This window comes from Hordeum vulgare, chromosome 7H (genome assembly GCF_904849725.1).
Source record: "Hordeum vulgare subsp. vulgare chromosome 7H, MorexV3_pseudomolecules_assembly, whole genome shotgun sequence".
NCBI classification, from domain to species: Eukaryota; Viridiplantae; Streptophyta; class Magnoliopsida; order Poales; family Poaceae; genus Hordeum; species Hordeum vulgare.
The window spans coordinates 531,239,596-531,260,680 of NC_058524.1; the positions used below are offsets into that span (position 1 = coordinate 531,239,596).

Below are 21,085 nucleotides of genomic sequence, written 5' to 3' on the forward strand. Positions count from 1 at the left end.
GTCCTAGCAAAGTACATTACCCTCATCAAGGACATGTACAATAATATTGTGACAAGTGTTCAAACAAGTGATGGCGACACTGATGACTTCCCGATTAAGATAGGACTGCATCAGGGGTCGGCTTTGAGCCCTTATGTTTTTGCCTTGGTGATGGATGAGGTCACTAGGGATATACGAGGAGATATCTCATGATGGTATGCTCTTTGCGAACGTTGTGGTGCTAATCGATGATAGTCAGACAGGGTCAATAGGAAGTTGGAGTTATGGACACAAACCTTGGAATCGAAAAAGTTTTAAACTTAGTAGGACTAAAACCAAGTACATGAGGTGTGCTTTCAGGGCTACTAGGCACGAGAAGGATGAGGATGTTAATTAGCCTTGATGGGCAGGTGGTGCCTCAGAAGGACACTTTTCGATATTAAGGGTCAGTGTTACAGAACGATAGGGATATCGATGAAGATGAGAACCATCTAATTAAAGCCGGATGGATGAAGTGGCGCCAAACTTCTCGCATTCTCTGTGATAAGAGAGTGCCACAAAAACTAAATGGCAAGTTCTATAGGACGGCGGTTCGACCCGCAATGTTGTATGGCACTGAGTGTTGGCCCACTAAAAGGGGACATGTGCAATAATTAGGTGTGGCGGAGATGCGCATGGTGAGATGGATGTGTGGCCACACAAGAAAGGACCGAATCCGGAATGATAATATACGGGATAGAGTTGGGTAGCGCCGATTGAAGAGAAGCTTGTTCAACATCGTCTGAGGTGGGTTGGGCATATTCAGCGCAGGCCTCCAGAAGCCCCAATGCATAACGGGCGGCTAAAGCTTGATGATAATGTCATAAGAGGCTGGGGTAGACCAAACTTGACATGATAAGTGTTCGTAAAGAGATACATGAAGGATTGGAGCATCACCAAAGAACTAGCCATGGATAGGGGTGCGTGGAAGCTTGCTATTCATGTGTCAGAAGCTTGCTATTCATGTGTCAGAACCATGAGTTGGCTGTAACAGCATCTTTAATAGCCCCCTTAAAAATAGTCAAACCCTTATAATTTTTACGTTTTAAGGCTTTGGTCAAAAACGTGTTAAGAACAGATACCATAAAAGTGGTCTAACCCGTAACTTTTTGAAAGGGCACCGAAAATCCACACACGATACCTTTATATTTGAAGGCTGGAAGGTTGAACGAGGGTGCCCCGTATACCGTTCAAACCTCGTCGGAGAAAACACGCCGCCGTGAAATTTGTTGAAATCCACCCAAAACTCGTCAGAATTTATCACCGCACACCGAAAAAGGCCGATGGACACCGAAATTGATCGCCGCGGGTTCGAATTGGATGGGCTCGACCTCGTCGTGGCCTCCGTGACCTCAGCCTGGCCGTCAGAATCCTCCAGGCACGGCCGGCAAAGGGACACGTTCAACAAAGGGGCACAACTCACCCAGCATGGTCAGCAACAGAGCAGGGCGCAGTCAGCGGGCGATGGGGCATGGCCGATGGGCCACGACCGACGAGGCTGGCTCAGTTCTTTTCTACTCGGTTCATTTTTACAGTATTTGTTCGGCCGTAGCTAAAATGCACCCTTGAAATGCTTTTTTTTTACCTTTATCTTAGTTTTACAGCCTATGGTTTTAAGGGGTCTGCTAGAGATGTTCTATGACCTTGTCTGATTCTGCAGATGTAGTATCTACGAAATCAGCAAACATGAGCCTTAATGATCAATGTCCAGGATTAGAAGGAAGATTTGCCAACTTTCCCTGCCTGTGCACACTTGACAGTATACTCATGGTAAGTTCGAACCTGCCATACCTTAAGAGAAGGCACGCCTACAAACTTAACAGCGTGATCTGGAAGTAGGTCACAGATGCACAGTTCAGGAAGAGCGTAAGATCCGTACTTACAGATGCACAGTTCCCAGATTGTACATATTTCGGCTGAGTATTCTTTTTCTTTTGTTTTTCGCATGGACATATAGAATAGTACTCCCTCCGTTCCTAAACATAAGTCTTTTAAGATATTTCACTAGTAGTCTACATACGGAGCAAAATGAGTGAATCTACACTCTAAAGTATGTCTATATACATCCGTATGTAGTCCACTAATGAAATCTCTTTAAAGACTTATATTTAGGAACGGAGGGAGTAAGTAGCATGTAGCCTGTTGCAGTTGCACATACCCACAGTTTAGAGTATGATTGTTGCATTGTTTCAAACAATGAAGTAGCAAAGCTAAAAGGGCGTCAGAGACCATGCTAAATCCAAATCAAGCTGTAAGTAGCATGTTGCAATCAGTAGCATGCGGTTTCATATGCAAAGAAACGGATGAAACAGATATAGACAGCAAGCAAATACAGTATATTTTTTTAAGTCGACAGTAAGCAAATAGCATACCAATGTACTCGGAAAATATGCACCCTAATAGTGTGAGTGATCTTGCAGCATTGTCGTTTTACTGTAATTACATAGCGTTCAACTGGTTCACCATACACTCATGGTAGTACAATGTAAAACAATGCTAACATGCCAGTAACAATGCAAGTTCGTTTATGTGATTATGAAGTATCAAAGATAAGAATAGATGTGCTCCATACAGCAGCGGATTATGACATTAAATCGTAACATATGCATTGCTAGCCAACGTTTGAAACACCACAAAAAACTTAATCAGTTGCAAAACTAACCAACAATCATGGGGCAAATAAACTGGAAAGTAGACTTCATGAATTTTGTCACAGACTGCATGAGCAAAATAGCTTGGACATCTAACCTTACACCTCCAGTACAAGCTTCTTTCAAAATGCTCTCCCCTAAAATGGACAAAAAGATCATAAATCATTTTCATGCTTTATAAATGGTAACACCCCTTGGGAATAGAAAAACATAACCAGTTTTTGAGTGTCAAGAATGTCAACTTTGTCAGACATTTATGTTCCTCCTTAGAGCTGGCAAGGCTATTAGTCCATTGAAGTAACTAAATAATGAACGGCGAATGAAATCAAATGTTGGGCTATTGGCAGAATTAAACCAAGAGAGAACATCATGCAGGGCAAGCAACAACCATCCTGGAAGATAGCACAGAGAAGAAAGTCCTCTTTGCAAACAGGAAATGCAGAGCCAAACAAGTACAGTAACACCTATGTAACTGTTATATGTCCAAACATATATAGTGGGCATTCCATTAAGCAAAGAATTGGCATATTTGAGCATTCTCACTTCCTGAAAATGTTTGTGTGAAACATGAATAGAGTAAGCAACAGCTTTGTTTTCGGAAACCAAGTTCACTAAGATTGTTCACAAACCAGGTCTCATATGTAAGCTCTAGCTTTGCTCAACTAATCAACTAAGTCTTTATTCGAAAGAAAAATATCAACTGTCATAAGCTATTTATTCCATATGCTTTTACCAGTCGATGCAATGTGCCATTTTTATTTCAGATACACAAAACATGATGCACAAAGCAGAGGTGCAGAAGTACATGTAGCATTTGCCATCCTGATCCTGGCCAACCAAGCTTAGTATACTCTGACCATCAAATGATAGTTAATGAAACTGACAGAGGTGACATTCTACATAACCAATGCTAACAAAATGAAACCAGACATGCTAAAAAACAGGTGCACTATATCGAGAAGCACATTACTGTCATAGGGTCATATCGAGACAGATACATGACAACAACACTAGTCTGTCAAGTACTTCTGCTTGCTTTAATTCCTACATATTCTTGGTAGTTGGAAAACTCAGCCATATCTCAAGATAAGGCATGCCTACAAGAAACTAAACAGCAAGATCTTGCAGAGAACAATCATTGATTCCTCAAAAAGTATGGATCAACCATGTAAACATACAGAGAACTAACCATGGATTCAGCACTCAAAAGGGTCATCGATTGTAAGATTGGATGCTTTCTCCAAGCGCAAACCAGTGCCTGCTTTAGGTGACACCTGTAGCACTGCAGAGATGCCTGTTGGAAACTGTAGAGACTGAAATTCGTCTTTTATCTCATTCACCTTGTCAGCTGAAGACAAAATTCCTTCGTGCGGCACAAGCAGTAAGGACTGCAGCTCATCGGCATTCATGGAAACGAACTTGAGGAACTGAAATTCATTTTGACCCCCTCGGAAATCAAGAATAACCATCTTCTTGATATGTGATCTCAAGCAACAAATCGGACTGATCTTCTGCCAGAACTTGGCATGATGCTCCCCACTGGGTTCATCGGCAGTTACAGATGGATCATGCAGTGCAGACTGCAAATTGGTACCAATGTGTGAGCGATTTGGTTAAATATACATATCAAGCTGCTAATAATTGATGATAATATTGAAATGATCGACGGGCTGAAGGAACTGAGAGTTACCTCAATGTGCAGCGTGTCAACATTGGGAAAGCATCTGAGGAAGCTGGCCAGCATCTTGACCTCCCCAAAGACACTAAAATTCACAGTTAACGCCAATATCTTGACGCTTGGAACCACAGTGCTTGCGCTCACCATTGTGTCTGACTGCAAAGAGGTCCACAAAGACAGGTTTATTATAAGTCATCAAGTGTTGTATAATCATACAGAACATTATCATGGGATGGATCGATGTGGATAGGATAACTTTGAGAGACTGCAATGGGATGCAGCAAAAGCAACATTATCATAACTCATTCACAACTTTCTTATCGTAGAGAACATGATGGATGGAACAGTTTCATGTTGAGAGAGAGAGATTGAGAGTGCAGAGACGTACCCCGATGACGCTGTCACCAATCTGCAGCTTGTGAGCTCTTGTGTCCAGGTAGCCGAGCACCCGCAGGTTGGGAGCACAAGTGATCCTGAGCTCCACCACACCATTAGGCGGCAGGAACAAGTAGAGCCGCTGCAGGAGCGGCGTGTCCACCACGGTGAACTCCTCCACCCTGGATATCCCAACGAGCGCGCACAGGAGGCTTTGGCTGCGGACACGGACGTGCTTGGGGCTATTGAGGGTGAGCCGAAGGGACTCCAGAACGGGGCTGGCAGCGATCAAGGACTCCAGTTCCTGGTCGCTTATGTCAATCCTTACCATGGCGAGAGTCCGCAGATAGGGAAGAAGGACCTCGGCGCCGCTGGGGAACGTCCAGAAGTCCAGCGTGAGCTCCTGGAGCGATTCGCAGCGGAGGATGTCGGCGGGAAGGGGGCGCGCGAGGTTGGGCTGGTCCATTAGCCATCTGTAGGCGAGAACGAGTTTCTCCGTGCGCTTGTCGGCGAGGAGGCGCGGCCAGTCGGGGAGCCCACGGTCCAGTGAGGCGAGCCTGCAGTCGAAGAGGAAGACGGCGCGGAAGTGGCCCGGGTGGTCGGCGAGGACTCGGGGGATTGCGGCGTCGCGCGCGCGCTCGGGGATGTCGGCATCCTTGAGGACGAGCGGGTAGGAGCGCCAGAGGTGGCGCCAGGCGCGGCCGAGGGTGGCGGCGCGGGCGGCTTCCGTGATGGGGAGGTAGGTGATGATGTGACGGAGCAGGTCGCTGGGGAGGGCGCTGAGGCGGGACCCGCCGCCGCCGCTGCCGGCGCCGTCGGCCATGGTGGCGAGGCGAGGCGAGGATTTGGTTTGGTTTGACTTCGGCCGGAATGGGGGAGGCGGCCTACTGACCTGGAAGGTTCGGGGTACCCGGAGCGATTAAGCTGCTCCGCATTTAATTTACTTTATTTATTTTGCAAAGGCGTATATAGCCCGAATTAATGAAGTCATTACACAGCTAGTATACACTGCAATTAATAAAGTCATTAACCTGCTAAGATACACATGTGCTGAGTCAAAAGTTTGAAGACAAATTGAAGCATCGGATCACACTCGAGATTAAGATGTGCGAGACAACACATTAAAAAAAAAAAAAAAGGTAACACATGAAAACCAAGATCAAGCTCGACACAGGCTAGAATAAGAGAGCATAGGCCACCAAAAAACGCAACCGAAAAGAAGGGGAGGATGAGGACCGGATGGAAAGAATTATCTAGTTCAAACATTACACAAAGGGAGATCACATACCATGCCACGATACATCGTCCAACATATGAGGAAGTACCAATCCGAACCCCATTAGTCATGCCCAAGTTTTAACTGTCGTACAACAGTTGTGCAACACATGCGTACCCATGATCCCCATCAGGTATGGCAATGGATCGAGCTTGGGGCGGGTGGAGTTGGTCCAAATTCAACCCGTCACCCATCTTCCTACCCTCTACCCATCCATCAAAGCTTCTAGGGACACAAATTGTGTCCATGCACAAATTCATCGAATATCCAGATACCCATGAAGCTCCATGGACATAGAAAAATCAGCATGAAGCCTTCCCGAATACTCCCTCCGTCCTAAAATAATTGTCTTAAGCTTAGTATAATTTTGTACTAGAGCTAGTACAAAATTGAGACAGATATTTTAGGACAGAGGAAGTATAAAATTAATTCATCATCGTTCATTAACTTAGATTAGGTTTAGTAATTAGGTTAGTGGAGTTGTGGGGGATTAGGGAACAATGGTCGGGCTTTGACCTTCTATGACCGCGAGTGACTTAAGGTTCGACTTTTTCTTAGTTTAGTGTCACTACCATATGGATCCATGGGCAGAAATGCGCTCCATAACCTGGCCCAACCGGGTCGGGCATTCGGATCCATGGATAAAATTGTCATCCCTAATCCCCATGTTCGCCCACCCCCCTTGCCGAATAGGTCCATGGGACATGCCCATTTAAAATCCCTAGACTTGCTCATCATTTCCTTCTAGATCCCCGACGAGAGCATCGCGAGCCTATCGAAAAATCGCCCTCGCTAGTTTTGGCGGTCCTGAGATATTGAGCAGAGCGTTGCTACTCCCGCAAGAGTTGTTGGATTTTCCCGAAGAGGAAGGGTGATGTAGCACAGTAGTAGAAAAGCATTTTCCTCATTAAGAATCAAGGTTTATCGAACCAGTAGGAAGCATCACACTAACAATATTAGCAACACCTACACACAAACACAAGAGATTCTTGCACCCCCAACAAAGGCAAGGGGGCGTCACTCCCCTTGTTATAACCAGTTACAAGATAAAAACAATTAGTGATAATGATAACAAAGATAATGATATCAAATATGTAGCAATTGTAGAAGATTGCAAATTAATTGAAAATGGACCCAAGGGCATAGGTTGATAAGTGCCATCTCTCTCGAAAGCAATGAAGCAATTGGTAAAAAATAATATTGTTGAGCAATTGACTAAATTGCGCATAATTATAATTATGATCATTCATGGCATAATCAAACATAGATATTATGTATGTGATAAGTAGACCATCAATTCAACTGCATCTAATACTATTACTCCACCCAAGACTGCTATCCAACATGCATCTTAAAATATCAAGTCCATCACAAACAGAATAACACAATAAGCAAGATGACATGATGTAGAAAGAATATGATCAACCGATATGACTGAACCCCGACATTTTATCCTTAATAGAATAATGCTATACATGCCTTATACTTTTTTTCACTGCATAGGATCTATGCAAGGTTGAACCTGCTACAAAGTACCTCTCCCACTGAAGATAAATTAATCAAACTTGGCCAAAGTAGAACGATAGATCAGAGAGAAATACAAAGTTATAAAATTATGCAGTAAAGAAGTCTCAAGAAACTCATATAAATTCACTGAATAATCTGATCATAAATCCACAATTCATCGAATCCTAACATACAAATAGTAAAAGATTACATCGGATTGATATTAGAGAAGATCATGTATTGAAGATCAAAAGAGAGAAAGAGAAAGTCATCTAGCTACTATTGTGGACCCGTAGGTCTTGAAGGAACTACCAACACACCATCATGGCGAAAGTGAGGTTGATGAAGATGTCATCCCCGGTGATTTCCCCGTTCGACCTAGTACCGAAAAAGGACTCCACATGGGATCGCCGAGGAACAAAGGCTTGCGGCACGATAAAAAAATTCGGGTCTCGCTTCGAGGGATTTTGAATATGTGAGAATTTCTAGGCCAGGAATTAATGCAAACTGAGCTACGATGGGCCCACAAGTTAGGGTGGCACGCCCTACCCCCCCCCCCCCATGACGCGCATCCGTGGCTTGTAGGGCCCTCGTGGGTCTTCTCTTCCTCCCCCGAAGCTTCTAGGGTCTCTTATTGTCTAGAAAAAAAATCATCAAAATATTTCATCAAGTTTGGACTTGTGTAGGTATGGTTTTTCTGCAAAATAAAAAACATGCAAAAACAGGAAACTAGCATTGAGCACTAAATTAATAGGTTATCCCATTAAAATAATATAAAATGACATAATAACCATATAAAAGTGATAACATAATAATATGTAACAATAAAAAATGTAAATACATTGAAGACGTATCAAGCGTCGTCGATAAGCCACCCCGTACCTTTTCCCATGTTTCTATGGAACCGCCACCCGAGTGTGCATCTCCCCAACACCCTCCGTATGACGGGAGCCCCCTCAAAGCGTGGCCTCGATGAAGGGTCGAACCACGCCACTATTGTGAAACCGTTCTCAGACTGTAAAGAGGCATGTGACCCTACCACTATGTCCACTAGCCTCGGCGTGCTCGCCCGAGACTTGACTAGACATGAGTCATGAGGAGCCCCTGCATTAACAATATGTTTGTTTTTTAATTCTGTCACCGCACAAGCGACTCCCGTGAGATTCACACACAATTACTTTCGAAAACAATAGCTTTTGATTTAGGTCATTTCGTACTAACTCTAGTTCTCTCCACACGAATCCCTCCACATTACCAAATGTGTCACGTCATTATTTACTAACACAAATTTGTAGCACATGCATACCCCAATTTAATGTTGGAATTATGCCCTAGAGGCAATAATAAATATGGTTATTATTATAATTCCTGTATCAAGATAATAGTTTATTATCCATGCTATAATTGTATTGAATGAAGACTCATTTACATGTGTGGATACATAGAAAAAACACCGTCCCTAGCATGCCTCTAGTTGGCTAGCCAGTTAGTCAATGATAGTCAGTGTCTTCTGATTATGAACAAGGTGTTGTTGCTTGATAACTGGATCACATCATTGGGAGAATCACGTGATGGACTAGACCCAAACTAATAGACGTAGCATGTTGATCGTGTCATTTTGTTGCTACTGTTTTCTGCGTGTCAAGTATTTATTCCTATGACCATGAGATTATATAACTCACTGACACCGGAGGAATGCTTTGTGTGTATCAAACGTTGCAACGTAACTGGGTGACTATAAAGATGCTCTACAGGTATCTCCGAAGGTGTTAGTTGAGTTAGTATGGATCAAGACTGGGATTTGTCACTCCGTGTGACGGAGAGGTATCTCGGGGCCCACTCGCTAATACAACATCACACACAAGCCTTGCAAGCAATGTAACTTAGTGTAAGTTGCGGGATCTTGTATTACGGAATGAGTAAAGAGACTTGCCGGTAAACGAGATTGAAATAGGTATGCGGATACTGACGATCGAATCTCGGGCAAGTAACATACCGAAGGACAAAGGGAATGACATACGGGATTTTACGAATCCTTGGCACTGAGGTTCAAACGATAAGATCTTCGTAGAATATGTAGGATCCAATATGGGCATCCAGGTCCCGCTATTGGATATTGACCGAGGAGTCTCTCGGGTCATGTCTACATAGTTCTCGAACCCGCAGGGTCTGCACACTTAAGGTTCGACGTTGTTTTATGCGTATTTGAGTTATATGGTTGGTTACGGAATGTTGTTCGGAGTCCCGGATGAGATCACGGATGTCACGAGGGTTTCCGGAATGGTCCGGAAACGAAGATTGATATATAGGATGACCTCATTTGATTACCGGAAGGTTTTCGGAGTTACCGGGAATGACGAATGGGTTTCGGGAGTTCACCGGGGGGGGGGGGGGCAACCCACCCCGGGGAAGCCCATAGGCCATAAGGGTGGTGCACCAGCCCTTAGTGGGCTGGTGGGACAGCCCAAAAGGGCCCTATGCGCCAAGGATAAGAAATCAAAGGAAAAAGAAAAAAAAAGGAGGAGGTGGGAAGGGAGGGGGACTCCCTCCCACCAAACCTAGTCCAACTCGGTTTGGGGGGGAGAGTCCTCCCCCTTGGCTCGGCCGACTCCTTGAGGGTCCTTGGACCCCAAGGCAAGGCCCCCCTCCCTCCCACCTATATATACGGAGGTTTTAGGGCTGATTTGAGACGACTTTTCCACGGCAGCCCGACCACATACCTCCATGGTTTTTCCTCTAGATCGCGTTTCTGCGGAGCTTGGGCGGAGCCCTGCTGAGACAAGATCATCACCAACCTCCGGAGCGCCGTCACGCTGCCGGTGAACTCTTCTACCTCTCCGTCTCTCTTGCTGGATCAAGAAGGCCGAGATCATCGTCGAGCTGTACGTGTGCTGAACGCGGAGGTGCCGTCCGTTCGGTACTAGATCGTGGGACTGATCGCGGGATTGTTCGCGGGGCGGATCGAGGGACGTGAGGACGTTCCACTACATCAACCGCGTTCTCTAACGCTTCTGCTGTACGATCTACAAGGGTACGTAGATCACTCATCCCCTCTCGTAGATGGACATCACCATGATAGGTCTTTGTGCGCGTAGGAAATTTTTTGTTTCCCATGCGACGTTCCCCAACAGTGGTATCAGAGCTAGGTTCATGCGTAGATGTCTTCTCGAGTAGAACACAAAAGTTTTTGTGGGCGGTGATGTGCGTTTTGCTGCCCTCCTTAGACTTTTCTTGATTCCGCGGTATTGTTGGATTGAAGCGGCTTGGACCGACATTACTCGTACGCTTACGAGAGACTGGTTTCATCGTTACGAGTAACCCCCTTTGCTCAAAGATGACTGGCAAGTGTCGGTTTCTCCAACTTTAGTTGAATCGGATTTGACCAAGGAGGTCCTCGGATGAGGTTAAATAGCAACTCATATATCTCCGTTGTGGTGTTTGCGTAAGTAAGATGCGATCCTACTAGATACCCTTGGTCACCACGTAAAACATGCAACAACAAAATTAGAGGACGTCTAACTTGTTTTTGCAGGGTATGATTGTGATGTGATATGGCCAATGATGTGATGTGATATATTGGATGTATGAGATGATCATGTTGTAATAGAAATATCGACTTGCACGTCGATGGTACGGCAACCGGCAGGAGCCATAGGGTTGTCTTTATACTAACTTATGTGCTTGCAGATGCGTTTACTATTTTGCTAGGATGTAGCTTTAGTAGTAATAGCATAAGTAGCACGACAACCCCGATGGCAACACGTTGATAGATGATCATGGTGTGGCGCCGGTGACAAGAAGATCGTGCCGGTGCTTTGGTGATGGAGATCAAGAAGCACGTGATGATGGCCATACATGTCACTTATGAATTGCATGCGATGTTAATCCTTTCATGCACCTTATTTTGCTTAGAACGACGGTAGCATTATGAGGTGATCTCTCACTAAAATTTCAAGACGAAATTGTGTTCTCCCCGACTGTGCACCGTTGCTACAGTTCGTCGTTTCGAGACACCACGTGATGATTGGGTGTGATAGACTCAACGTTCACATACAACGGGTGCAAAACAGTTGCGCACGCGGAACACTCGGGTTAAGCTTGACGAGCCTAGCATGTGCAGACATGGCCTCGGAACACATGAGACCGAAAGGTCGATCATGAATCATATAGTTGATATGATTAGCATAGGGATGCTTACCACTAAAACTGTACTCAACTCACGTGATGATCGGACTTGGGATAGTATAAGTGGATCATGAACCACTCAAATGACTAGAGAGATGTACTTTTTGAGTGGGAGTTTAGCATATAATTTGATTAAGTTGAACTCTAATTATCTTGAACATAGTCTAAGTCCACTTTGAATATATTTGTGTTGTAGATCATGGCTCACGCGACTGTCATCCTAAATTTTAATACGTTCCTAGAGAAAGCTAAGTTGAAAGATGATGGAAGCAACTTTGTAGACTGGGCTCGTAATCTTAAGCTAATCTTACAAGCTGGGAAGAAGGATTATGTCCTTAATGCTGCGCTAGGAGATGAACCACCCGCTACGGCTGATCAGGATGTTAAGAACGCTTGGTTAGCACGTAAGGAGGACTACTCAATAGTTCAATGTGCAGTCTTGTATGGATTAGAACCGGGACTTCAACGTCGCTTTGAGCATCATGGAGCATTTGAGATGTTCCAGGAGTTGGAGTTTATCTTTCAAAAGAACGCCCGGATCGAGAGGTATGAGACCTCCGATAAATTCTATGCTTGCAAGATGGAGGAAAACTCGTCTGTCAGTGAACATGTGCTCAAAATGTCTGGGTACTCAAACCGTCTAGCTGAGCTGGGAATTGAACTCCCGCAAGAAGCTATCACTGACAGAATCCTTCAATCACTGCCGCCAAGCTATAAAGGCTTTGTGTTGAACTACAACATGCAAGGGATGAACAAGTCTCCCGGCGAGTTGTTTGCGATGCTGAAAGTCGCAGAGTTTGAACTCCGTAAAGAGCATCAAGTGTTGATGGTGAGCAAGACCACTAGTTTCAAGAGAAACGGCAAAGGCAAGAAGGGCAATTCGAAGAAGAGCGGCAAGCCTGTTGCCAATCCGCCGAAGAAACCCAAGGCTGGACCTAAGCCTGAAACAGAGTGCTTCTATTGCAAGGGTATGGGTCACTGGAAGCGCAATTGCCCCAAGTATCTGGCAGATAAGAAGGCGGGCAAAGAAAAATCAGGTATATTTGATATACATGTTATTGATGTGTACTTAACCGGCTCTCCTAGTAGTGCCTGGGTATTTGATACCGGTTCTGTTGCTCATATTTGCAACTCGAAGCAGGAACTGCGGAATAGACGAAGGCTGGCGAAAGACGAAGTGACGATGCGCGTAGGAAATGGTTCCAAGGTTGATGCAATCGCCGTCGACACAGTATCACTTCAGCTACCATCGGGATTAGTGATGAACTTAAATCATTGTTATTTAGTGCCTGAGTTGAGCATGAACATTATATCTGGATCTTGTTTATTGCGAGACGGTTACTCTTTTAAGTCTGAGAATAATGGTTGTTCTATTTCTATGAGTAACATCTTTTATGGTCATGCACCGAATGTGAGAGAATTGTTCATATTGAATCTTGATAGCGATACGCATGTACATAACATTGAGACCAAAAGAGTTAGAGTAAACAATAGCGCCATATTTTTGTGGCACTGCCGCTTGGGTCATATTGGTGTAAAGCGCATGTAGAAACTCCATGCTGATGGACTTTTGGAGTCACTTGACTTTGATTCACTTGACACGTGCGAACCATGCCTCATGGGCAAGATGACTAAGACTCCGTTCTCCGGAACAATGGAGCGTGCAAGTGACTTGTTGGAAATCATACATACCGATGTGTGTGGTCCAATGAGCGTAGAGGCACGCGGCGGATATCGTTATTTTCTCACCTTCACTGACGATTTAAGTAGATATGGTTATGTCTACTTGATGAAGCACAAGTTTGAAACATTTGTAAAGTTCAAGCAATTTCAGAGTGAAGTGGAAAATCATCGTAACAAGAAGATCAAGTTCCTACGGTCTGATCGTGGGGGTGAATATCTGAGTTTCGTGTTTGGTGCTCACTTAAGACAATGTGGAATTGTTTCGCAGTTAACACCGCCTGAAACACCACAACGTAATGGTGTGTCCGAACGTCGTAATCGTACTTTGTTAGAGATGGTGCGATCTATGATGTCTCTTACTGATTTGCCGTTATCATTTTGGGGTTATGCATTAGAAACAGCTGCATTCACTTTAAATAGGGCACCATCAAAATCCGTTGAGACGACACCATACGAACTGTGGTATGGCAAAAGGCCAAAGTTGTCGTTTCTTAAAGTTTGGGGATGTGATGCTTATGTCAAAAAGCTTCAGCCTGAAAAGCTGGAACCCAAAGCGGAAAAGTGCGTCTTCATAGGTTACCCAAAAGAGACAGTTGGGTACACCTTCTATCTCAAATCCAAGGGCAAAGTGTTTGTTGCTAAAAACGGAGCTTTTCTCGAGAAGGAGTTTCTCTCGAGAGAATTGAGTGGGAGGAAGATAGAACTTGACGAGGTTGTCGAACCTCTCATCCCTCTGGATGGTGGCGCAGGGCAAGGGGAAACCTCTGTTGTTGCGACGCCGGTTGAGGAGGAAGTTAATGATGATGATCATGAAACTCCAGTTCAAGTTTCTTTTGAACCACACAGGTCGACGAGATCACACGCTGCTCCAGAGTGGTACGTTAATCCCGTCTTATCAATCATGTTAGACAACAATGAACCTGCAAATTATGAAGAAGCAATGGTGGGCCCAGATTCCAACAAATGGCTAGAAGCCATGAAATCCGAGATAGGATCCATGTATGAGAACAAAGTGTGGACTTTGGAGATACTACCTGAGGGCCGCAAGGCTATTCAGAACAAATGGATCTTTAAGAAGAAGACGGACGCTGACGGTAATGTGACCGTTTATAAAGCTCGACTTGTGGCAAAGGGTTTTTCACAAGTTCCAGGAGTTGACTACGATGAGACTTTCTCACCCGTAGCGATGCTTAAGTCCGTCAGAATCATGTTAGCAATAGCTACATTTTTCGATTATGAAATCTGGCAGATGGATGTCAAAACGGCGTTCCTTAACGGTTTCCTTAAGGAAGAGTTGTATATGATGCAACCCGAAGGTTTTGTCGATCCTAAAAATGCTGACAAGGTGTGCAAGCTCCAGCGATCCATTTATGGACTGGTGCAAGCATCTCGGAGTTGGAACAAACGCTTTGATGAGGTGATCAAAGCATTTGGGTTTATACAAGTGGTTGGAGAATCTTGTATTTACAAGAAAGTGAGTGGGAGCTCTGTGGCGTTTCTAATATTATATGTGGATGACATATTACTGATTGGAAACAACGTAGAGCTTTTGGAGAGCATAAAAGGTTACTTGCATAAAAGTTTCTCTATGAAGGACCTAGGAGAAGTTGCTTACATTCTAGGCATTAAGATCTATAGGGATAGATCAAAACGCCTGATAGGACTTTCACAAAGCACATACCTTGATAAAGTTTTGAAGAGGTTCAAGATGGAACAATCCAAGAAAGGGTTCTTGCCAGTTTTACAAGGTACGAGATTGAGTAAGACTCAGTGCCCAGCAACTGATGAAGATAGAGAGCATATGCGCTCCGTCCCCTATGCTTCAGCCATAGGTTCTATCATGTATGCGATGTTGTGCACTAGACCGGATGTTAGCCTGGCCATAAGTATGGCAGGTAGGTTCCAGAGTAATCCAGGAGTGGATCACTCGACAGCGGTCAAGAATATCCTGAAGTACCTGAAAAGGACTAAGGAGATGTTTCTCGTGTATGGAGGTGACGAAGAGCTCGCCGTAAAAGGTTACGTCGATGCAAGCTTTGACATAGATCCGGACGACTCTAAGTCGCAAACCGGATACGTATTTATTCTTAATGGGGGTGCAGTAAGCTGGTGCAGTTCCAAGCAAAGCGTCGTAGCAGATTCTACATGTGAGGCGGAGTACATGGCTGCCTCAGAGGCGGCTAAGGAGGGTGTCTGGATGAAGCAGTTCATGACGGATCTTGGAGTAGTGCCAAGTGCACTGGATCCAATAACCTTGTTCTGTGACAACACTGGTGCCATTGCCTTAGCAAAGGAACCACGGTTTCACAAGAAGACCAGACACATCAAACGACGCTTCAACCTCATCCGCGACTACGTCGAGGAAGAGGACGTAAATATATGCAAAGTGCACACGGATCTGAATGTAGCAGACCCGCTGACTAAACCTCTTCCACGGCCAAAACATGATCGACACCAGAACTATATGGGTGTTAGATTTATTACAATGTAATTCACATGGTGATGTGAGGGCTGGATTATTGACTCTAGTGCAAGTGGGAGACTGTTGGAATTATGCCCTAGAGACAATAATAAATATGGTTATTATTATAATTCCTGTATCAAGATAATAGTTTATTATCCATGCTATAATTGTATTGAATGAAGACTCATTTACATGTGTGGATACATAGACAAAACACCGTCCCTAGCATGCCTCTAGTTGGCTAGCCAGTTAGTCAATGATAGTCAATGTCTTCTGATTATGAACAAGGTGTTGTTGCTTGATAACTGGATCACGTCATTGTGAGAATCACGTGATGGACTAGACCCAAACTAATAGACGTAGCATGTTGATCGTGTCATTTTGTTGCTACTGTTTTCTGCGTGTCAAGTATTTATTCCTATGACCATGAGATCATATAACTCACTGACACCGGAGGAATGCTTTGTGTGTATCAAACGTCGCAACGTAACTGGGTGACTATAAAGATGCTCTACAGGTATCTCCGAAGGTGTTAGTTGAGTTAGTATGGATCAAGACTGGGATTTGTCACTCCGTGTGACGGAGAGGTATCTCGGGGCCCACTCGGTAATACAACATCACACACAAGCCTTGCAAGCAATGTAACTTAGTGTAAGTTGCGGCATCTTGTATTACGGAACGAGTAAAGAGACTTGCCGGTAAACGAGATTGAAATAGGTATGCGGATAGTGACGATCGAATCTCGGGCAAGTAACATACCGAAGGACAAAGGGAATGACATACGGGATTATACGAATCCTTGGCACTGAGGTTCAAACGATAAGATCTTCGTAGAATATGTAGGATCCAATATGGGCATCCAGGTCCCGCTATTGGATATTGACCGAGGAGTCTCTCGGGTCATGTCTACATAGTTCTCGAACCCGCAGGGTCTGCACACTTAAGGTTCGACGTTGTTTTATGCGTATTTGAGTTATATGGTTGGTTACGGAATGTTGTTCGGAGTCCCGGATGAGATCACGGACGTCACGAGGGTTTCCGGAATGGTCCGGAAACGAAGATTGATATATAGGATGACCTCATTTGATTACCGGAAGGTTTTCGGAGTTACCGGGAATGTACCGGGAATGACGAATGGGTTCCGGGAGTTCACCGGGGGGGCAACCCACCCCGGGGAAGCCCATAGGCCATAAGGGTGGCGCACCAGCCCTTAGTGGGCTGGTGGGATAGCCCAAAAGGGCCCTATGCGCCAAGGATAAGAAATCAAAGGAAAAAGAAAAAAAAAAGGGAGGAGGTGGGTAGGGAGGGGGACTCCCTCCCACCAAACCTAGTCCAACTCGGTTTGGGGGGGGGAGAGTCCTCCCCCTTGGCTCGGCCGACTCCTTGAGGGTCCTTGGACCCCAAGGCAAGGCCCCCCTCCCTCCCACCTATATATACGGAGGTTTTAGGGCTGATTTGAGACGACTTTTCCACGGCAGCCCGACCACATACCTCCACGGTTTTTCCTCTAGATCGCGTTTCTGCGGAGCTTGGGCGGAGCCCTGCTGAGACAAGATCATCACCAACCTCCGGAGAGCCGTCACGCTGCCGGAGAACTCTTCTACCTCTCCGTCTCTCTTGCTGGATCAAGAAGGCCGAGATCATCGTCGAGCTGTACGTGTGCTGAACGCGGAGGTGCCGTCCGTTCGGTACTAGATCGTGGGACTGATCGCGGGATTGTTCGCGGGGCGGATCGAGGGACGTGAGGACGTTCCACTACATCAACCGCGTTCTCTAACGCTTCTGCTGTACGATCTACAAGGGTACGTAGATCACTCATCCCCTCTCGTAGATGGACATCACCATGATAGGTCTTCGTGCGCGTAGGAAATTTTTTGTTTCCCATGCGACGTTCCCCAACATTTAATTGTGCCAATTCCAAAGGTCCATCATACATGCATACTATTTGTTCACACACAATTACTCCCAAAAATAATATCTTTTGATTTAGGTTATTTCGTTCATACATAATTCATCCAAAATTAGTCTTTAAATTTCCACAACAATGAGGGGGAATCACATAGTTATTCCAACTTTTGAAATGTGAAAATTTGAAAACTTAGTGATCCCTAGTTTGAAAACCTGAATCCAAATTGAGTGGTTTAGTTCTGCATTATGATCACTAGCATCATTAGAGCCATACTTGAACAAACTTGAACCTGACAAAGTTGAATTCAAATTACGTTTGAGCCGAGTTTACAAACCACATGTACAAATGGGGTGAAACTTGTTGCAAAGTGATCCTTACGAGGCCCTCTTTAAAGTAGAAACATTTAAATTAGATTTCCAACAGGTAATCTTGATCATAGCAAGATCCTATCTTCAATATAAAAAGCGTTTCCATGGCAGCCATTTTCTCTGCCATGGCAGATATTTTGCTAGACTCTATTCAATTTTATTTTAGCCATATACGTTGATGTGTTAAACCAAACCTAGTGATGTTTTTACCTAAATGTTCATATTCACCTTGAGTATTCAATAACACCAACAATTTTAATCCATGAGCCCTTCAAATTTGAACAATTCAAATTTCCATTCGCACCTTGTTCGATCATATCTTGTGAACCCTTGATCCAAGTGCAATGATTATTTTTTGCGTATTGAATCATGCCGAGAGCCATGCCTATTAGACATCATATATGCTCCCTTTTTGGATATTTCTAATTTAGTTTGGACTTAAAATGTCCCTACTAGTCAAACCATGTATCCGATTCAGTTGAACACGTTTTGCAATTGAATACTTGTACCATACACTTGTCATACAAATCTTCTGATTCAATATTATATTCCTTTTGATCTATTTGAAACTAAAGTAAATTCATTTCGAACTCCAATTCACCATAATTTTGAATTGTAGTGCTTCCGTTCAAGTAATTCCTTTTGCAAATGAATTTATACAAGAACACAATAGAGGAAGACAACGAAGAAGCCCGCCAGCGCAATGACTAGAAGCAACACCGGAGCCGCATCAGAGGCACACACTCACGAGTCACGGCGACGGTGATAGCCCTCTAATGTCATATACGACGAGGACGGCGAAGCCAACTCCCACTGGATAGAGAGGTGACGAACCTCGAAGACTAGCACCACTTGCAGCTCCCGACCACCTCGAGCGAGAGTGACGACGTAAATGTGGACTAGTGTGAGCACCAGAACCAAACGGCGACCATCCTGCACCCGTCCCAACCCTCCTCTCTCCTATGTGAACCACCGACCGAGTGCAGTGAATTGACGTGTGCCTAGCGAAGACCCAAAGCCGTCAGCCCGCCACACCGCATCCCAATGTTCACTTTCCTTGTTTTGTAGGATCATTGGAACTCACTCAGTATAAATTCAGGGCCTTATTCTTGCTCAATATAAATTCAAGGCCTTATTCGTGTGAATAATGTCCTCCTAGGGCCCAGGACCACGACTAGACTGACCTTTGCATTTCAGTGAAGTAAAGCCGATCTATTTACATAAGAAGAAGGCCTAGGGTGTCCATGGTGGCAAAAATTCGTGTTCTGGCCCTTTTAGCGAAGTAAATCGGGATTTGACCTTCGTTTGCAAAACTTTTGGGATCTGACCCTTTTCCTACCGCCGGGCCCCATGACGGTAGGGTATAACAACCTACCACCAAGGTCCCTGGAGGTAGGAAAAGGGGCCACGTCAGCGCAGTGCACCCCTACCGCCACAGGGCTGGCGGTAGCATATGCAACCCTACCACCAAGGAGTCTGATGGTAGGGTGTGTTCACACGCAGACTTAGAATATTTTGCGATATGCGTGCAACCCTTCCGTGAGGGATCTTGGCGGTAGGTTGTTATACCCTACCGCCATGAGGCCTGATGGTAGGAAAAGAGTCAGATACCGAATTTTTTGCGAATGAGGGTCAAATCTCGATTTACTTCCGCAAAAGGATCAAAACACGAAATTTAACCGCCCGTGGTTTTCTAATCAGGCTCGAGTTCAGTCTCACGTTCGCCGAGAGGAACTGGCGAACTATTTTGTTACTCTTGCTCAGGATGAAACCCGCCTATTTCATTACTCTTTTCCGCAGAGGATATCTGAATCTAGAGGACCTTATCAAATCAGCAGCAAGAAGTGACCTTAAGGATCACTTTTTCCCAGGATTACAAAGAAGATTGTAAACTTTATGTGCCTTCTCTAGCATTTGCCAATCAGTCAAGAGAAACATCATGCCAAGAGATGTCCCTCGCAATATGCTCATGGTAAGTTGAAACCTGCCATATCTTGAGAGAATGCGCCCCTACAAACTGAACAGCCTGATCTTGAAGTAGAACATTCAATAATTCCCTTGAAGTAGAACAGTCAATAATTCCCCAAAAAAAGTTGGGATCATGAAAACATATAGCTAATCATGGGTTCATCAGCAAAAGGAGTCAAGGGGCATCGATAGTGAGATCAGATGCTTTTTCAGACAATGATATATTTGCAACAGAATACACATAGACTCAATTTTGCAGGAAGAGGTGACAGCTTTGAGAGCCGCATTTACAGATTGTGCATATTTAGGCTGAGTATTTTTATTTTCTACTGTATTTTGTAGAGAAATATGGAATAGAAGTAGGCTATTCCAGTTGCATTATGCATGTACATACGCACTGTTTAGAGTACACTGTTCCAAAAAAAAACTGAAGCAACTTAAAAGGCGTGACAGACCTTGCTAAATCAAAATCAAGCTGTAAGTATACTGTTTGCACATGCGTTTTTATAAGCAACGAAATGGATAAAATTACTACACCGTACTTCATAAAGAAAACTACCGACATACAGTAAGTAGACAGCATAAGCAATGTATATCTATGGATATGTAAGCTCCTGTTTTGCTCAACTAATCTACTACTTCGTTCGTTCCTAAATATAAGTCTTTTTAAAAGTCTCATTAGAAGATTACATACGGATGTGTATAAACATACTTTAAAGTATATAGATTCACTCATTTTGTTTTATATGTAGTCACCTAATGAAATATCTAAAAAGACTTATATTTAGGAACGAAGCGAGTACATCTTTATTGGAAAGAAAACAATCCACTGTCACAAGCTATTTATTCCATATGCTTTTATCGTTCGATGCAATGTGACGTTTTTCTTGCAAATAAACAAAACATGATGCACAAACATGGGGACACAAGCAAAACTACATATAGCCTTCGCCGTCCTGATCTTGGCCAACCAAGCCCAGTATACTCTGACCATCAAATGATAG

General features: G+C 44.3%; 1 protein-coding gene across 1 annotated transcript; it reads right to left on the bottom strand.

Moving 5' to 3' along the window:
* Window positions 1-2,395: 2,395 nt before the first annotated feature.
* LOC123411434 (putative FBD-associated F-box protein At5g56700) lies at window positions 2,396-5,606 on the bottom strand. The gene is made up of 4 exons (XM_045104376.1): window positions 4,736-5,606; window positions 4,360-4,503; window positions 3,859-4,249; window positions 2,396-2,806 (listed from the first exon to the last, which is right to left on the bottom strand). Exons 1-3 carry the CDS (start codon window positions 5,543-5,545, stop codon window positions 3,866-3,868), a joined length of 1,338 nt encoding a protein of 445 aa, XP_044960311.1. The 5' UTR covers window positions 5,546-5,606; the 3' UTR covers window positions 2,396-2,806; window positions 3,859-3,865.
* Between the last annotated feature and the right edge of the window lie 15,479 nt (window positions 5,607-21,085).

Excerpts from the sequence above, each read along its gene's own strand:
- LOC123411434 (XM_045104376.1), bottom strand. The coding sequence starts at position 5,545 with ATGGCCGACGGCGCCGGCAGCGGCGGCGGCGGGTCCCGCCTCAGCGCC. Across the intron at positions 4,504-4,735 it reads TTGGTGACAGCGTCATCGGG|TCAGACACAATGGTGAGCGC; the intron begins GTACGTCTCTGC and ends ACCTCTTTGCAG. Across the intron at positions 4,250-4,359 it reads TTGACACGCTGCACATTGAG|TCTGCACTGCATGATCCATC; the intron begins GTAACTCTCAGT and ends ACCAATTTGCAG.